Raw genomic sequence first — 16,001 nt, 5'->3', positions numbered from 1 at the left:
GTTCTTTAAGGCCCCCAGCCTATGGGATTTTTGTTACGGCTGCTCTAGCAAACTAGGGCTTTGCTTTTTTCTTTTTAATTCTAGAGTGTCTGCATATATTCAAGATAAACATCGTTCATTAATAATTAGGTTATTTGAAAGTCAGGCTTCAAGAACTGAACCAATCTGCTTCTGGGGCTAAAGTATCTCCCATGCTCTGTTTTTACAACCTACAGAATAGAGGCATGGTCTGGCAGAACACAGGACCACAGCAGTCAGTAATGACTGCACAAGTGCCATGGCAACTTAGCTGTGACAGTTCAGTGCCCCGCAGAACAAGAGGAAATGACTATAAGGACAACCTGGTTCTTAATTTGAGCAAGGAAACAGAAATGGACATCACTTTGTATGATTTGAAAAGAAGCACTGGTAGTTACGTAAAAGAGGAGTTTGGGTACATGATCAAAGTATTCAGATTTAAAGACAGATGGTTAAATTTCTTCAAGAGTCTAAGTACAGTCAAACTTCTTGCCACTGTTATTTAATGCATGATTATGGATTAAAGCAATCACATTACCTCTTTCCTTTAAATTCTGGTATACAAATATCATATTCATCCTTATATTTTATCTAGTTATTCACATCTTAGGTTCATGGTAAAACCATAAACTCCTGAGCAAAGGAGCATTTCATCTGCTTATCATGTGCCCTACACACCTAAAGCAATGTCATACAAGATTTTTTTTTTAATAAGTACTTAATCACATACTAGAACTCTGCAACAGACTGGGAGTATTCACAACAAAGTCATCCTGTAGTCTCTTTCTGGGCTCAATGAAATAATGAATGTAGTTGAATTGAAATATATGTACTATATTTTGGGTGAGCAGTTCTGGGTATATAAAAAAACAAAATATTTTTAAAAACACCCTATAAAACAAATATATCTTTGTCACTTTTTCAGACTTAAAAAAAAAACTGTCTATCCTGTGGACAGTTTTACAATATTGATGTAATTGTGTAGTTTTGATCAGGTTTGCCAGCTTCTGGCAGATGCTTCAAAAGCAACATTTAAGCAGAAGATAGCTAGATTGACTACTTTCATATGTACGAACGCTTCAGGCTTTCCCAAAATAACTGCTTAGAAATTTCATCACTATTTACTTGAGAGTTACAGAGCTCTGACTAATATATGGATGATCAAATTCTATTTTTCTAAAGGCAAAATCAATACCTTCTGTGATCTATGAAAGATGATTTCAAAAAATAAAGGTGAAACAGCAAGATATAGAGAGAAATGTGTGTTTGTGTTGCATTCTAATGTTTAAAACTATTATTTGAAAAGAAATCTTACTTTATCTTTAATTTTAAAATCTATTTTGCATGAAGGCAATTGTGTTTCATTAATAAGGCACTGACCTTGTATCCTTTACTATGTATTTAAGAGGTCAATGGAAATTGAGTTCAAGAAAGAGTTCTCTTCCAAGCAACTATCTTACAAAGGATTTTTAATTCCCCCCTCATTCAGGGGATCTGGGTATTCCACTCCATTCATCTCTACGGAACATCCTATAGTCCCCAGAGAATGAAAAACATACACATACACACACACACACACACACACACACACACACACAAATATATAATAAGCACTCAGTGGTTGTGAAAAAGAGAATGGATTATAAAGGTTTATAATGTTCCTTAAGAATCAACACTAGATTAAATTAAATTTACCATGTTCTGTGTTATAAGATACTGGAACAATAAATGCTATTTAGAAGTGTTCCATAAGAAAGATTAATAAAAATTAATAAAGTGATGAATAGGAGAGTGAAAAGTCAAGCCAGAGGCTAGTAGAAGAATTCACAATATACAATCAACAAAAGAATTATATCAAGAATATATAAAGAACTCTTACAAATGGATATGAAAAAGAGTATGTGAAAAGGTGTTCAACATTAATCATCAGAGAAATTAAAATTAAAACCTAAAAATATACCACCATACATCAATGAGAATGATAATGCAAAATGTTGGTGATGACATGGAGCAACCGGGACATTCATACATACTTCTGGTGGTAGTGAAACTGGTATAAGTACTTTGGAAAAACTCTTGGGCAGCATCTACTGAAGTTAAACATGTGCCTACCTTGTGACCTAGCAATTCCACTGCTAGATAAATATCAGAGACAAATGAGTGTACACATTCCACCAAAACAAAAGAATAATCCTAACAACTAACTCATTATAGCTGAAAAGTGGAAAGAATTATCCAAATCCGAATGACCATGAACCACAGAGTAAAAACTAGGAGATTCATATCTGAATCTCTTACATTACCATGTAGATGAGAGTTTTTTTAAATTGAAGTATGGTTATTTACAACGTTGTGTTAGTTTCTGCTGTACAGCATAGTGATTCAGTTATACATATATATTTATTTTTTATATTCTTCTTTATTATAGGTTATTACAAACTATGCAATATAGTCCCCTGTGCTATAACAATAGTACCTTGCTGTTTATCTGCTTTATATATAGTAGTTTGTATCTGATAATCCCAAACTCCTAATTTATCACCCCTCCTTTCCCCTTTGGTAACCATAAGTTTGTTTTCTATGTCTGCCAGTCTATTATTGTTTTGTAAATAAGTTCATTTGTGTCATTTTTTTGGATTGCACATTTAAATGACATCATATAATAATTTGTCTTTCTCTGTCTGATTTACTTTATTTAGTATGATACTCTCTAGGTCCATCCATGTTGCTGCAAATGGCATTGTTTCATTTTTTATGGCTGAGTAGTATTCCAATTGTATATATATACCACAATTTCTTTATCCAATCATCTGCTGATGGACATTTAGGTTCCTTCCATGTCTTGGATGTTGTAAATAGTGCTGCTTTGAACATTGAGGTGCATGTATCTTTTCAAATTAGAGTTTTCTCTGGATATATGCCTAGGAGTGGGAGGCTGAATCACATGGTAACTCTTTTTTAATTTTTTAAGGAATAGATGATATTTTTTAAACTAAAAAGTTGATTTGTGAATATTTTACTAGATTTTGTCAAAAATACTGTTTTATACACTTGACATATTTTTGATACCTGTAATGTACATTTTAGCATGACTATTATAACACTTAAGAATTATTTCCCTGTATTTTTCAGAGTAAAATAAAATATGAAGTAAAATATTAATATGAAATTAATATTTTTACAAAGGAGTTAATTTATAATTTAAAACATATATAATTTTATAATTTAAAATGGGGAGTTTTAAAGAAATATTAATATTAATTTTATAGTTTTTTGAATTGAGTTTTTTAATTCTAAAAATTATAAGCTAATTAAAAAATTTTTTGTTGAAGTAAAGTCAGTTTACAATGTCTCTATTTCTAGTGTACAGCATAATGTTTCAGTTATACATATACATATATATTCCTTTTCATATTCTTTTTTATTTTATAAGCTAATTTTAAGTGAATTAATTATTTTTATTTTTTTAAAAATATTTGTAGCACAAAGGAAATAGAAAAGTATATTCAAAATAGTAATAAAAGTACTAGCTAAAAACGTCAATATAAAAGCCTTGGTTATTGCCCATATTACCACTCAATGGGTAAGTCATTGGTAGATTACTGGTACTTTCCAAAGAAAAAATATTAGTTATCAGTGTTGTAACTTACAAAAATTAAGGATTTTTGAGGCTATTTTTTCAAGTTATAATAAAAATTTCCAAATAAACCCAAAAGAAGAGAGTGCAGTACAATGAATGCTCAAGTTCCTATTACCCGTAAATAGCTTTTCACTGTTCTTCAGACAATTTTTTTAAAGTCAATCTTTCATGAATTCCAAGAAAAACCTATAATCACTGGCAGTGGATTTAGTTTAATTAAACATTTCTGAATCTTCAAAAGTTTTCACCTTTTCCCACTTAGGATGATTTAGTTCAAACTTGGGGCCCAATCTCAGGGAAGTGACTTATTTTCTTAACGTCAACAGTTTAATTTGTCCTCATTTCAAAACCAAAGTTAGAACATCGAACCAGAGGGAGAGCTCCAAAGGTATTGCATTCATCCTGGTCATGACTGACTGTTCCCTTAGTGATCTACAGGATGCTGTAGAACTATTGATGCACGTAACAACATGTGTAAATCTTAAAAGTCTTTATGCTAAGTAAAAGAAACCACACACTAAGGGCCACATACTGTATGATTCCATTTTTATGATATTCTGAAAGACAAAACTATAAGGGCAAAAGTCAGATCAGTGTTTGTGAGGAACTAGAGACAAAGGGAGGAGACAGAATGCAGGGGAGTATTACAGGACTTTTGGGTGGGTGATGAAACACTGTATAGTTTGATTGTGATGGTATTTAACTGAATGAATACATTTGTCAAAATTCATAAAGCTGTACATGTAAGAAGGGAGAACTTTATTTTATGTAAACTATAACTCAATTTATCCAGTAAGTGTAATTTAAATAAAAAGAACACCATAGCAAAGTGTCTGATGGATCAAGTACAGTGAGACGACCATCTTCCTTAAGTGGGATAGCATATTATTAATGAAGTTTGAACTGGTGTTTGCCTAAGGGCAACCTTTTCACATTTTTGGGTTTTTTCAAGCTTGTGATCCATTAAAATATTCTATACGCATCCAGTTTAAAAAAATGTGGTACTGTATAGTAATTCCTTAAAGATTCCACCTGACATTTAAGTCCATACATGAACTTGGCAAGATCTTCTAGAATCCACACATTGCTATACAAGAGTACTTAATATTTCATACAGACTATTGTCATCCACAATTTAGTCAGCATGCATTCTTTATAGAAAATGTTGTTCCATGTAGAATTATATTTAATTTGTTTTTGTTTGATTATTTTGGGGGGGTTGCATACGATTATATGGGACACGTCATTTATACATGGTAACAATCTAAATGAAATGATGAAATATAAAGACCTTAAGATTGAGAAAAATATTTTTGTGTTTGTAAGTGAAGTCACTTATGTTCTGATGTTATAATTGAATTCTTTCTTTGAAAGAAACATTTTATTCTCTCCTTTAAAAGCCACAAGTGCTAAATTATTTTAATCAAATCATACAAGTTATTGTGGGAGATTTTCCTATCCCCCAAAATAAGGAGGTACATCTGCCATAATTGAGAAACCATGCTGTACTCTCAGATGGTTAGGTTGAGATAGAAAAATATTTTACAGTCCTCTGTTATGAGATGTACTAAGATATTTTAAATAGCTTTATACTTAGGGACATTTCTTTAGATGTGCTATTTCTATAGGTAGACATTGCTATAGATTTGATACTCCTTCATAGTTAATTTCTATTTACCTCTGAATTTCAATGATTACGTATCTTCCTAGATTCTCAAATAGAAAAATTGTAGCAAAGAAGAAAGAGAAGATGTAATTTTTAAACTACCTCTCCCTAATTTCTGGATATTTGAGCCCATATTTTCTTCATTCTGATCACCTGCTTATACAGGAATATCTTAACTCCCCAAGGGAGACAGCGCACCTGATTTTTCTCTTTTGAGTTTTTTCCAGGCACGTAAGGAAGTCAGAGAATTCAAAGCAGTACAAAGAGCAGGAGGAACTCACGTACAGATCTGGATACAATTTAGGGCACACACACTGGGGTTTAGCTGATCTTAAATGTACAGATTTATCCATTTCATCTTTTATAACGTCTTCTTTATTACACTACATACGGAAATGTCAATGAAAACTATTAAACTAGAAAATACTTTATGAAAGTCATAAAATGTTAGTTTGCATTACATTTCAATCAAGAATTATGGCTAATCCAAAGCACTGTCCATTAACTCTTCTTTTTTTCTAGTTCAATGTCTGCTATACCGGAAACTGTGGGCATCGAAAAGGTCATTTTTTAACATACGCCAAAAGGGGTTGGGAGGAAACCACCCTCCAGTAGTGGCATGACTGCTTTCATTCTGAGAAGTAACACATACTGTTTTACTGAAAGTCATACAAAGAATGCAGAAGTAAAAGCATGAACTCTACGAATAAAACAGTAAGGATATTCTGAAAAGTTCTTTGGAAGAGGCGAGAAGTGACTCAATTTAAAGAAATAAATAACCCTAGTGAGACATTATCACAAACTGCATGATTTTTTTTCAAGTTACTTTGTAAGAAAATGCATTCTTTCCTTTTCCCAAAAACGTTTTTTAAACAGTATTTTTTAAGTATCTTGAATTTAGTTATCACAGCATTCCAGGAATTAGACAAAGACCCTATTATGATGAAACTTAAAACGTAGTTGAAAAGATAGCAAAGGTCCCACCTTTACTCAAACCATGAATGAAGGGGAAGAAATCCAAAAGTAATCAAGTTTACTACAACACACCAAGATAGACAAAATTGGGAATTTGAGAGCTAAATTCAATTTTTTAGAAATAAATTTACATTTTACACACACTCTCTATAAATGGATAATTCATACCTACAACTGTAGCCATAAGAATTTCAGAACATAGGAAATTGGTTAAAGAGACGCTGATAAATAATCAGTAGTAGATCATTCCTTAAAACACTTACAGATGGCTTCATGCATTAACAAAAATTTAAGCATCAAGAAATTCCAGATTATAGAGAAAAAGGCAGTTCTGCATAATCATTTTAGTAAAAAGTGGTTCACCTTACCTCAGCTACCAACTGCTGAAGAGACGGTGAAGTTACAGAGTAGAGACTCGAGTTACTCCTTACAGGACTGTGGAGACTAACATAAGCCACAAGATTTCTCTGCAGAACCTTCTTGAAATCCTGAAATTTAAAAAAAAAATCTCTCTTTAGCATACGTACGAGATTTCACTTTATCAATTATTTGTTGAATAATGAAAACTTCCTATTTAAAATCATTACACTGCATAATACTTTTTTTTCCTTTAAAGCAATCCCATACTATTTAATAGAGTACACGAGAGTCATAAAGGAAACTTAAATAATGGTGGTGAGGCGTTACCTATAACCTAAGACAAAATATTTTAAAGCATGTTCCGGAAAGAAGTAAATTTTTAGAAAATTGTTCTTAAATGGTGAATATAGGACGAGATTCAACTTCAGAATACAGAAGGAAATATTTGCTCTAGCTTCAGCATTTAATTTTAGTCATTGAACCAGAGAACAGACATGGATAAGTCACTTTGGTATTTAATAAAACCAGCCCTTTCCTTTGAAGAATTGAGCTACTTTCATACCAAGAAGCTCTGTATTCTGAGTAAAATAGGGCATAATATAATTGTGGCCCTGCACATATTATCTGAAATAAGCCTGATGCATTTCACCCACATTACTAGCATAAAATAATTCGGTAGAAGAATTTTTCCACTTCCCTGCTAAACCCTGCTTCCAAAAATTGAAGACCACTGATCCCATTAGTAAGTACTACTAAGAAGTCCCTCCGTTATTTTTCTCCTTTTCTTGCACATTTAGTGAATAATTATCATGGTGGCAATCCTATAGAAATATCCTAAAAACTGTATTAATTCATGTCTTAGAAACATATCTTTCTTCTTCCAATACTATCAGATGAAAAGACTGCAAGACTTGACCACCTAGCAAATCACTAATATTATCCCTATTTTCTGTTGAAAATTCAGCCATCTCTCTGTAAAAGAGATGAAAAGACAATTCATTTAAAAATGAATACTTTAAATAGAAATGATGAACTTCAAAGCTTAATTACTCTGCTTTACACATAATATTCCTATTAAAAATGTCTACTATGACGTAAGAGCTATAGAAAAATAGCTTCTATTTTCACACACACTACCACAGTGACAAAATCTACATGTCAGTCCCATCTAATTCTCAGGAGACCCTCACAACAAAGGCATTAATACACTCATTTGAGGAATCAAGTCCTGGAGAAGTTAATCCTGCCTAAGACCACGTGCTTTATGGCAGAGAGGATTTGAACTCAGATTCCTCTGATTGTAAAATCTAGTGTTTCCACAACAGCTTGAAGATGAAGATTCTTCACAGAAGAAATGATACCTTTTAAAGAACCTACTTAGTAAAATGTTTTAATTTTCCTCAAGGATCAAGATCAGTACTGAATCAAATCTCTAATAACTCTACCACTATAAATTCCATTTGACCAGTATATATGTGTATGGAAAGAATCTTCAAGACATTTTCTTAAAATGTGCCTTATTGTTACAAGAAAACTAAAACATGGTTTTCTTTATGATAAAATTTCTTAATTACTAAAATCAGCCCAGATCACAAATACACTCCACAAATTGTTTTTTAAATTGTTTATATTCTTAAAGTAAGTAGTTTGGAATAGAAGTTTGGGAGATTGGTTGAGCTATTACATTTTCTATCTCACTAAAAATTTATCAATTATAATAGGTTTTTCCAGCAATGGAATTTCTTTATTTGAATTAGTTCTTTTGAGTAATGGAACAAACGTTCATGCCACTATTTGAATGTGGAAAAGCATTTCAATTTGCAATGTGTGAATCTTGATAAACTTTGCAACTGTAATATTTTTCTCATTTTGAAGACTTCTTGCCTTCAAATTAAAAAGATACTTGCTATTTTCTTTTATGTAACTTTTGGATTTTTATTGAGAGCCAATAGACATCTTTTTTTTTTTTGAGTGATTAAATTAAAAAGAATTTCCCATTAGATACTTGGTCTTTTTTTCTCCCTCTGAAGCTGAGGTAGAGAACAAACGGGAATATCAGTTTCATCTTCCTAACTAAACTTGTGTTGTTTTCTTCCTACATATCTGCATTAAAATTCTTTTTAAAAAATCATAAAAGTAAATAGTCTAAGAGTTTTATGGTGTTTTTATTGTGGTTAATATGACATCAACCCAAAATTGTCATATTCCATTAAAACACAGTGCATTTGTGAGACTCAGACATATCAGAAGCATTTGAAACTTAATTATTCCAGTTGTATTCTAACTGTGACCCACTGCATGCAAGATTTCACTTGAACAAATGCTTCCTAATTTAGGTAGGTAGGCAGGCAGGTAAGGAGACTCAGGTAGAGCTGTAACTGGGAAAGAAGGAGCAGGGAGGTAGGGGTGTAAGAATAGAGGAAGAAAGGACTGAAGGGAAGGAGAACAGAAGGAAGAAAGGAAAGAAACTACTGTTTTGAGTCCAATCTCTGTACTGGATAGGTGAGATATAAGGCTAAGTTAATCAATATTTAACGTGCAAGATTGTTTCCTCATTACAGAAAATTGCTAGAAAGTTTAAAAAAAAAAAAAGGTAATAGCGTATGCCACTTGATCCTTTCTTGTCCAGGCACTATCAAGCCAAGGAGAAACACAATAACCAGGTAAACACCACTGTAGGTATATGGCAGCTCTGGTAGCTACAAGAACAAGGTAGTTGCAGACCATGCACAGTTCACTGTAGTCTAATTCTCTATCATTCTTAGAGGTGATCTCAGCAAATTAGCATACAAGACACCCTGGCTGAGATACACATTCTTGTTCATGGCTTTATCAATTTTACTTCGTCTACTTTAGTCCAGAGAGAGAGAGAGAGAAAGAGAGTGAGCAAGCACGTGCGAAGGTGAGCGTGCAGTTACGAAAGTGAAGCACAGCAATTCAGGTACATTTACCTCTCCCCATTCATATGAGCCAATATTTCCAAAAGCTGTTCCTCCCCATGAACAGAAAACAATAGTGCGGTCTGGTCTCCACCCTCTCTTAACTCTTAACATCAAGGCCCGGATAAAAGCTGTGATTATGGCAGTGCTACTGGCCCATTCTTGGCTGTTAAAACTGTATGCGGTGTGATGGTGGCTGCCAACTATGATATAACGGTCTGGAAATAGAAGGAGACAAGAGCCATTAAAACAAAATGTAAACCTTGACAATAAATTTAATGACATTTACATAATCCTATTGCACAACTGAGCAACAATTATGCAAAACTGTTCTAATAATTAAGACTACTTTAACATTTTTCACCACTGTCTTGATTCACACATCTGTGTATATCAAAGCAGAGGCAGCTGCTGAACTCAATTATGAATCCAAAGCTTAGATCCATATTACTGTCCTTTGCAACATGCATATTAATTAATGAAGTATACAAATATGCCACAATGAAACCTTTATCTAACATTTTCCCAGAATCATAGTGGGAAATGCCCTGTAAACGATGTGTATGTGCTCAGTAAATATTAATGAACTATTAATACATTTGAGGAAGCAGTTACTCAGTGGCTGTAAATATTAAAAATGTGGTAGTCACGTATGGAGTTTGCAATCAATGAAGTATTTAGGGAATTAGTTTCTGCTTCCAACTTATAGTTGTAACCCCTCTCCTTTTCCTGACGGAAAAAAAAAATCTCATCAAAAGTTATCCAACTACTGTAAACATTTCTTTCTCACATATTGTATTTTATATAATCTTACAAAATCTATTAGATACACTATTAGAAAGATTTCCGTGACACATGGATGGGTTCAGTATAATGTACGTGACTGACTCTTGTCAATAATAAGGGAGACTAAAAGTCAATCTCCAGAGTTTCCTCTGATTTTGTTGTCAGTGAATGTTGTTGGAACACAGCTAAATTTACTTGACCCAGTAACCCTCTACATCTCTGTAAAAAGATTTCTTCATTAAGTGTTATTTCATTAGGAGATGTCCCATTGCTTGATAGTGAAGTGTGCAGAGTTTTAAGCCCTCCTGCTTGGGTTTGGATCCAGGCTATTCAACTTACTAGTTGTGGTGTTAGGCAGTTAGATAAGTGGGGGCACTGGGCAGATAAGGTGGAGGAGAGGGAGGATGGTCTGGAAGATGGTGATATGCCAACTTTCAGCATTAGGGGCTTTACTTCCACTATATGAGTGCCAGCAAGAAACTGGTTAGAATCCAACAGCCATGACTGCAGGGTGGCGACAGGACCTCATCAGACATGACCCAGTGCTCACTGTAATAAAACTAGCATTGCACTTAAGTCACCCCCAACCCCATGGGCTTTTCTGTGTGCATCATGGGTAAGGACATGTGCAAAAGGGGACGGGCATGACTAAGCACTCCAGGAGCAAGAGCTGTGAATCAATTAAGAGACTGACTCTAAGCGAGGGTATGAGTAGGGACCAACAAAGACCACTGCTATCCACTCTTGGACCAGCCTGCCTTCTGCTCTTGGAGGTGTATTTTCACTTTGCTAATAAAATCTTTCGATCTTTCACTACACAACACTTGGTCTCCTGCCTGAATTCTTCTCTTTTGGGCAAGACAAGAACCCTTTTAGGGTAACAGTTGTATGACCTTGGAAAGCTTATTTAAGCTCTCTATGCTTTAACTTCATCAACCACAAAATGGGAATAAAAATAGTACTTACAACATTCAGTTTTTTTCAGTTTTAACAAGCACTACACATGTGTAGAATAAATCAATCACCCCTTGACTTCATCAAAAAGATACTTTATGGGAAGCATCACTGTGTGAAACTATCTTAGTTTTCCACACTGATACTGGAACCAACAATGAATTTCATTTGTCAACAATTTATCAAAATTTAATTAGTGGAATACACAGTGTGCCTGTGATGTTGAACCGATTCACTCATCTCCCAGAAGTGTGAAAGTTCTGTTTGGAATTGTCTATATTCTAGATAAATCATATCTAAAAACCTTAATACTAATTGATGATTGTTTCTAATTTTCAGAGTCATTAAATAGGAAACTCATGTGAATGAACAACCAGTATTTTTGAGAAGAACTCAAATAAATGAAATTAAGAAGCTTTATACTATTACACACTGAAGAATACTACTAGTAAATTGATTTTAAAAATGTGTGCTTTTCTACATTGAATTTTAATAAGGAAAGCTATTTTATCCCAAAGCTGGTAAAATTTTGTACAATTTGGTCTTTCAGAAATAACTAGCAAAGGCAGCAATGATGATCAACACTCCCAGTGTTTCAATTAGAGAGCCTCATGATGGAAATTTGTTGAAATGGTTGAAAGGCAACAGTAACAATTTCCAAATTCATTTGTATCTTGTACTTAAAGACACTATGATCACAGGCTGTTCAACACTGCTACTGTTAGGAAATCAGACAGAACATGTCCATAAATTTTTTAAGAGCTGGCTGGCAGGAAACTTGGCAGGGATGTAAACTTGATCTCAAAATGTCCTAGGCTAGCACTTATGGAGTTAGTTTGACCAAAGTCATGGAAAAGAATACTTCTCCTCCAAGGAAAACTTGAGTAAATATTCTAACCAAATCAATCGAAGTGGCACAAATGCACTAAAAAACTGTTTCATTCTACTAAGTATAACAACCACATCAGTGATATGTCATTCAACCTCACAATGTATTCAGAAGTGTTGCGTTAATCTCTTAGTTACTGTTTGTCAGTTATTTTCACTTTTTTAACCTATATAATACTGTCCGAAGATTCCATAAGAATACCATAACAAGGTGTACAGTTATTTAAAGTGTATCCAGGTGATCCGTTTCATAAGCACCTTCAAAACCTAAAGCTACCCAAACAGGCAGAATTATTGGTAGACCAAGGGTCAGAGATAGGATGCACTAACACTGAAAGATTAGAACTGAAAACCAAAAATTTTTATTTTCTAAAAACACATCACTAAAATTAAAGTTTTTTCAAGTCTTCTCTTGATAAAAATAAAATCTTCAATGGTGTTACAGTGAATAAAAGAAAGACATTGGTTCTGTAGCTTTGTTTCACAGGTACATACCAGTTTAACACATTTATCCTGTCTTCTCTGTTTTGTTTTTTTCCCCCTACTCTCTTCACTATGATTTATTTTTGAAGAAATATGGTAAGAAAGAGAATAAAGATCTGTTTCTTGGTTTCATATTGACACACCTTAGAGGGGTATAAATTTGTAGTTACATCTAAAGTAGGACATTTAACTATGCTATTAAATTGTTATGGAGCATTTTCTTGCGATGTTTCATAGAAAGTATAGATTATAAACACTTGGCTCTACTTACCTGGAGAAGTCAAGCCCTTTAAATATCCAACAACATTAGTAATTGTTTTGAATTCCGTGACTGTCTGAATTTGCATGTTGACAATTCTTTTTTCTGCAAAACAAAAGTTTTTAAAGATACTTATTTCTCTATATTCTGCTGTTGGGTTTTTTTTTTTTCTTAAAACATTCGAAATTATTTATCTAATATCACTGGACAAAGAATTCCAAACAACTGAATTGTACTCGATAACTGAGGTTATACTTTCTTGACAACTATGTATTCAAAACTTTCTGTGGACACTTTTTTAGGTGCTTGTTACACAGTGATAAATAAGATACAATTGCTGGCCTCACAGAACCATAGAGCTTTACACAGGCCATTCTAAACTTCACATTAAGAACTGCAGTGGAGTTCAACATGAAAGCTCACAGAACAAGACCTCATGGAGATGTGGGCAATTCATATGTTAAAAATAGAAAAAAAAATCAGATAAAACTATTTCCAAAAAACTTTAAGTCCTTTTAAAGCATCAGAAAAATTGCATGTGAAGGTAATTTCACCCTTTCTGTATGACTCATTATTGCACCATCACTTTGAGAACTGTAAAGCATTACACAAACTAAAGTTACAGGTATTTTCAAATACTGGAGGTTTCATTTCCACCTGTGTTTGTAGGTCTCTCATTCTCCTCTAAGTTTCTGCTGATCGCACTGCCTCTTTGACTTCTTCTGTTCATGCTTAATATTCAAAAAATTTGACAACAAACAAGGCAAAGACACCAATCAGAAGGGACGCCAGTCACAGCCCGAAGTGGTCTTTGAAGGTCTTTGGTGATGACATGTGTTAATCCTGTTCTTGATGGATCCTGGGAAGTCTGCGGGGGAAGGGTGGTTTCTCCAGGGGAGGTTCAAGGGCAGCCAGAAAGCAGCTAATGCTAAGTAGACAGGCTATGCCTTCACATGTCACTTCTCACTGCTAGGTGAAAACCGTTATGACAAACAAGTAAGTTGCTTCTTTCCTCGAATGTACCCTACTAACAATTTAAATACAAAATCAGTACATCGGCGTACTATAACAGAGTACATCTGTTAAAATTATAATTAAACCAAGAATAAAGGGGCCCTAAGAGCAGTATGCTGTACACCGGAAGTTGACACATTGTAAACTGACTGTACTTCAATAAAACTACATACACTAAAAAAAAGAGGCCCTCAGAGAACGCCTGAGCACTTCGCCTCGGTGGAAAGGAAATCTGCTTAGAGCCTGAGTACTGTGGTTCTAATTTAGGTGCCGTGCATTTTTGCTTATTTGTTTTTAATTCATATACTTCATGTTTAGAGAGTTTCAGAATGTAGAGAACTGAGCTGAAAGTACAGGGTTCCCAAGCACCCTCTCTCCCTTCCATTAACAACATCTTGCGTTAGTGTGATCAACACCTGTTACTATTCATGAGCCAGTATTAATACAGCGTTATTATCTAAAGGTCGTAATTTACATTAGGGTTCACTTTCTTTGTTGTGCTCAGACATACACGTAGTGGCACTACCATCGCAGTGTCATACAGAATAGTTTCATGGCCCTAAAAATCTCCCGGGCTGTCCCTGTTTATTATTTCCTCCATTCTTTCCTCTCGAGCCCCTGGCAACCACTGATCTTGTAAACGTCTCTACAGTTTTGCCTTCTCCAGAATGCCATGTAGTTGGACCCATTTTTTTTAATGTTTAATTCCCTATTCCAGATTTGTTCCAAATAGTCCAGATAAGTGAACTTTAGATAAGAGAGTCATAACCTCACAGTTTTTGTTTTTAATCTTTTCATCTTATTGTTGAGTTAAATATGGCTGAAGAATCTTCTTTGGTGTCCTAAAACTTATTATTAGTTTTATTCCTAAATTCAGCAGTGAGAATACCTTACAGTATATATAAATACACAACATACTGCTTGAAATGTTACCTTAAGTTAATACAGTGCCTTACAATTTATAACAGCCATTTGCACACAGATATGCCAATTCTCATTGGATCGCACAGATTTTTGAAACCACAGGTGGCATAGGTTCTACTACCTTATTTATTATAATGAATCACATAGGGACAGAACTGTGACTCAAACCAGGTTTTTATATAGATATCATTTTCATCTGAACAATAAAGTGTCTCTCACTCTAAGCATTTTTTAAATTATGAAATGCTCTTCATATATAAAATGAAAAATACATACAATGATGACCCACATCTAGTTTTAACATGTCATCTTACTATATTTCCTTCATCAGTACCCTTTTCCAATAACCAAATAAATGCAATCTTAGATTTGATTCTTACTCTGAGGCTAAAGTTAACCATTTCAAGTATTTTGTCATATAGATACATAGATTGATAGCTGGGTGGGTAGGTAGATAATTAGGTAGACATACTCACAGGTAGACATAGGTATAGGCATAGCCATAAATATATTCTATTCTTTTTTTTTTAATTGAGGTGTAGTCATTATACAACATTATACAAGTTTTAGGTGTACAACATAGTGATTCAACACTTTTAAATATTATGTTCCATTTATAGCTATTATAAAATATTGATTACATTCCATGTGTTGTACAAGGTATCCTTGTAGCTTTTTTATTTTAAACATAGAAGTGTACCTCTTAATCCCCCTCTGTCTCGTCTCTTCCCCCATCCCTCTCCCCACTGGTAACCACTAGTTTATTCTCTATCTGCGAGTCTGTTTCTTTTTTGTTATATTCATTAGTTTTATTTTTTAGATTCCATATATAAGTGATATCACACAGTATATGTTGATCTCTGACTTATTTTATAGGCTTTGACATTTTGCATAAATTATAACACTTTTTTTCAATCAGCATTATATTTTTCACACTGACTGTACATTGATAGTAAATGGAGATCTAGATCATTCATTTTAATTACTAAACAGCATTTGGTTGTAGGATCAATCCCAGTTTATTTTCCAGTTCTATTACTGAGAATTAGTGAGACTGTTTCCACATTTTCAACATTACAGTGAGATAAAGAACAT

General features: G+C 33.7%; 1 protein-coding gene across 6 annotated transcripts in view; it reads right to left on the bottom strand.

Moving 5' to 3' along the window:
• NAALADL2 (N-acetylated alpha-linked acidic dipeptidase like 2) overlaps positions 1 to 16,001 on the bottom strand; it is a 1,170,852-nt gene that overhangs the window by 293,789 nt on the left and 861,062 nt on the right. For all 6 annotated transcript variants that reach the window (XM_072961150.1, XM_072961146.1, XM_072961152.1 and 3 more), the window contains 3 exons: positions 12,981 to 13,073; positions 9,611 to 9,816; positions 6,668 to 6,787 (listed from right to left, as the gene is read on the bottom strand). In XM_072961150.1, coding sequence (XP_072817251.1) covers positions 6,668 to 6,787; positions 9,611 to 9,816; positions 12,981 to 13,073 — 419 coding nt within the window. The remainder of the gene's footprint in view (positions 1 to 6,667; positions 6,788 to 9,610; positions 9,817 to 12,980; positions 13,074 to 16,001) is intronic.

The sequence above is a fragment of the Vicugna pacos genome, chromosome 1, assembly GCF_048564905.1.
Source record: "Vicugna pacos chromosome 1, VicPac4, whole genome shotgun sequence".
Classification (NCBI taxonomy): Eukaryota; Metazoa; Chordata; class Mammalia; order Artiodactyla; family Camelidae; genus Vicugna; species Vicugna pacos.
The sequence above is the reverse complement of the archived record's forward strand: the minus strand, read 5'-3'. Positions and strand labels throughout refer to the sequence as shown.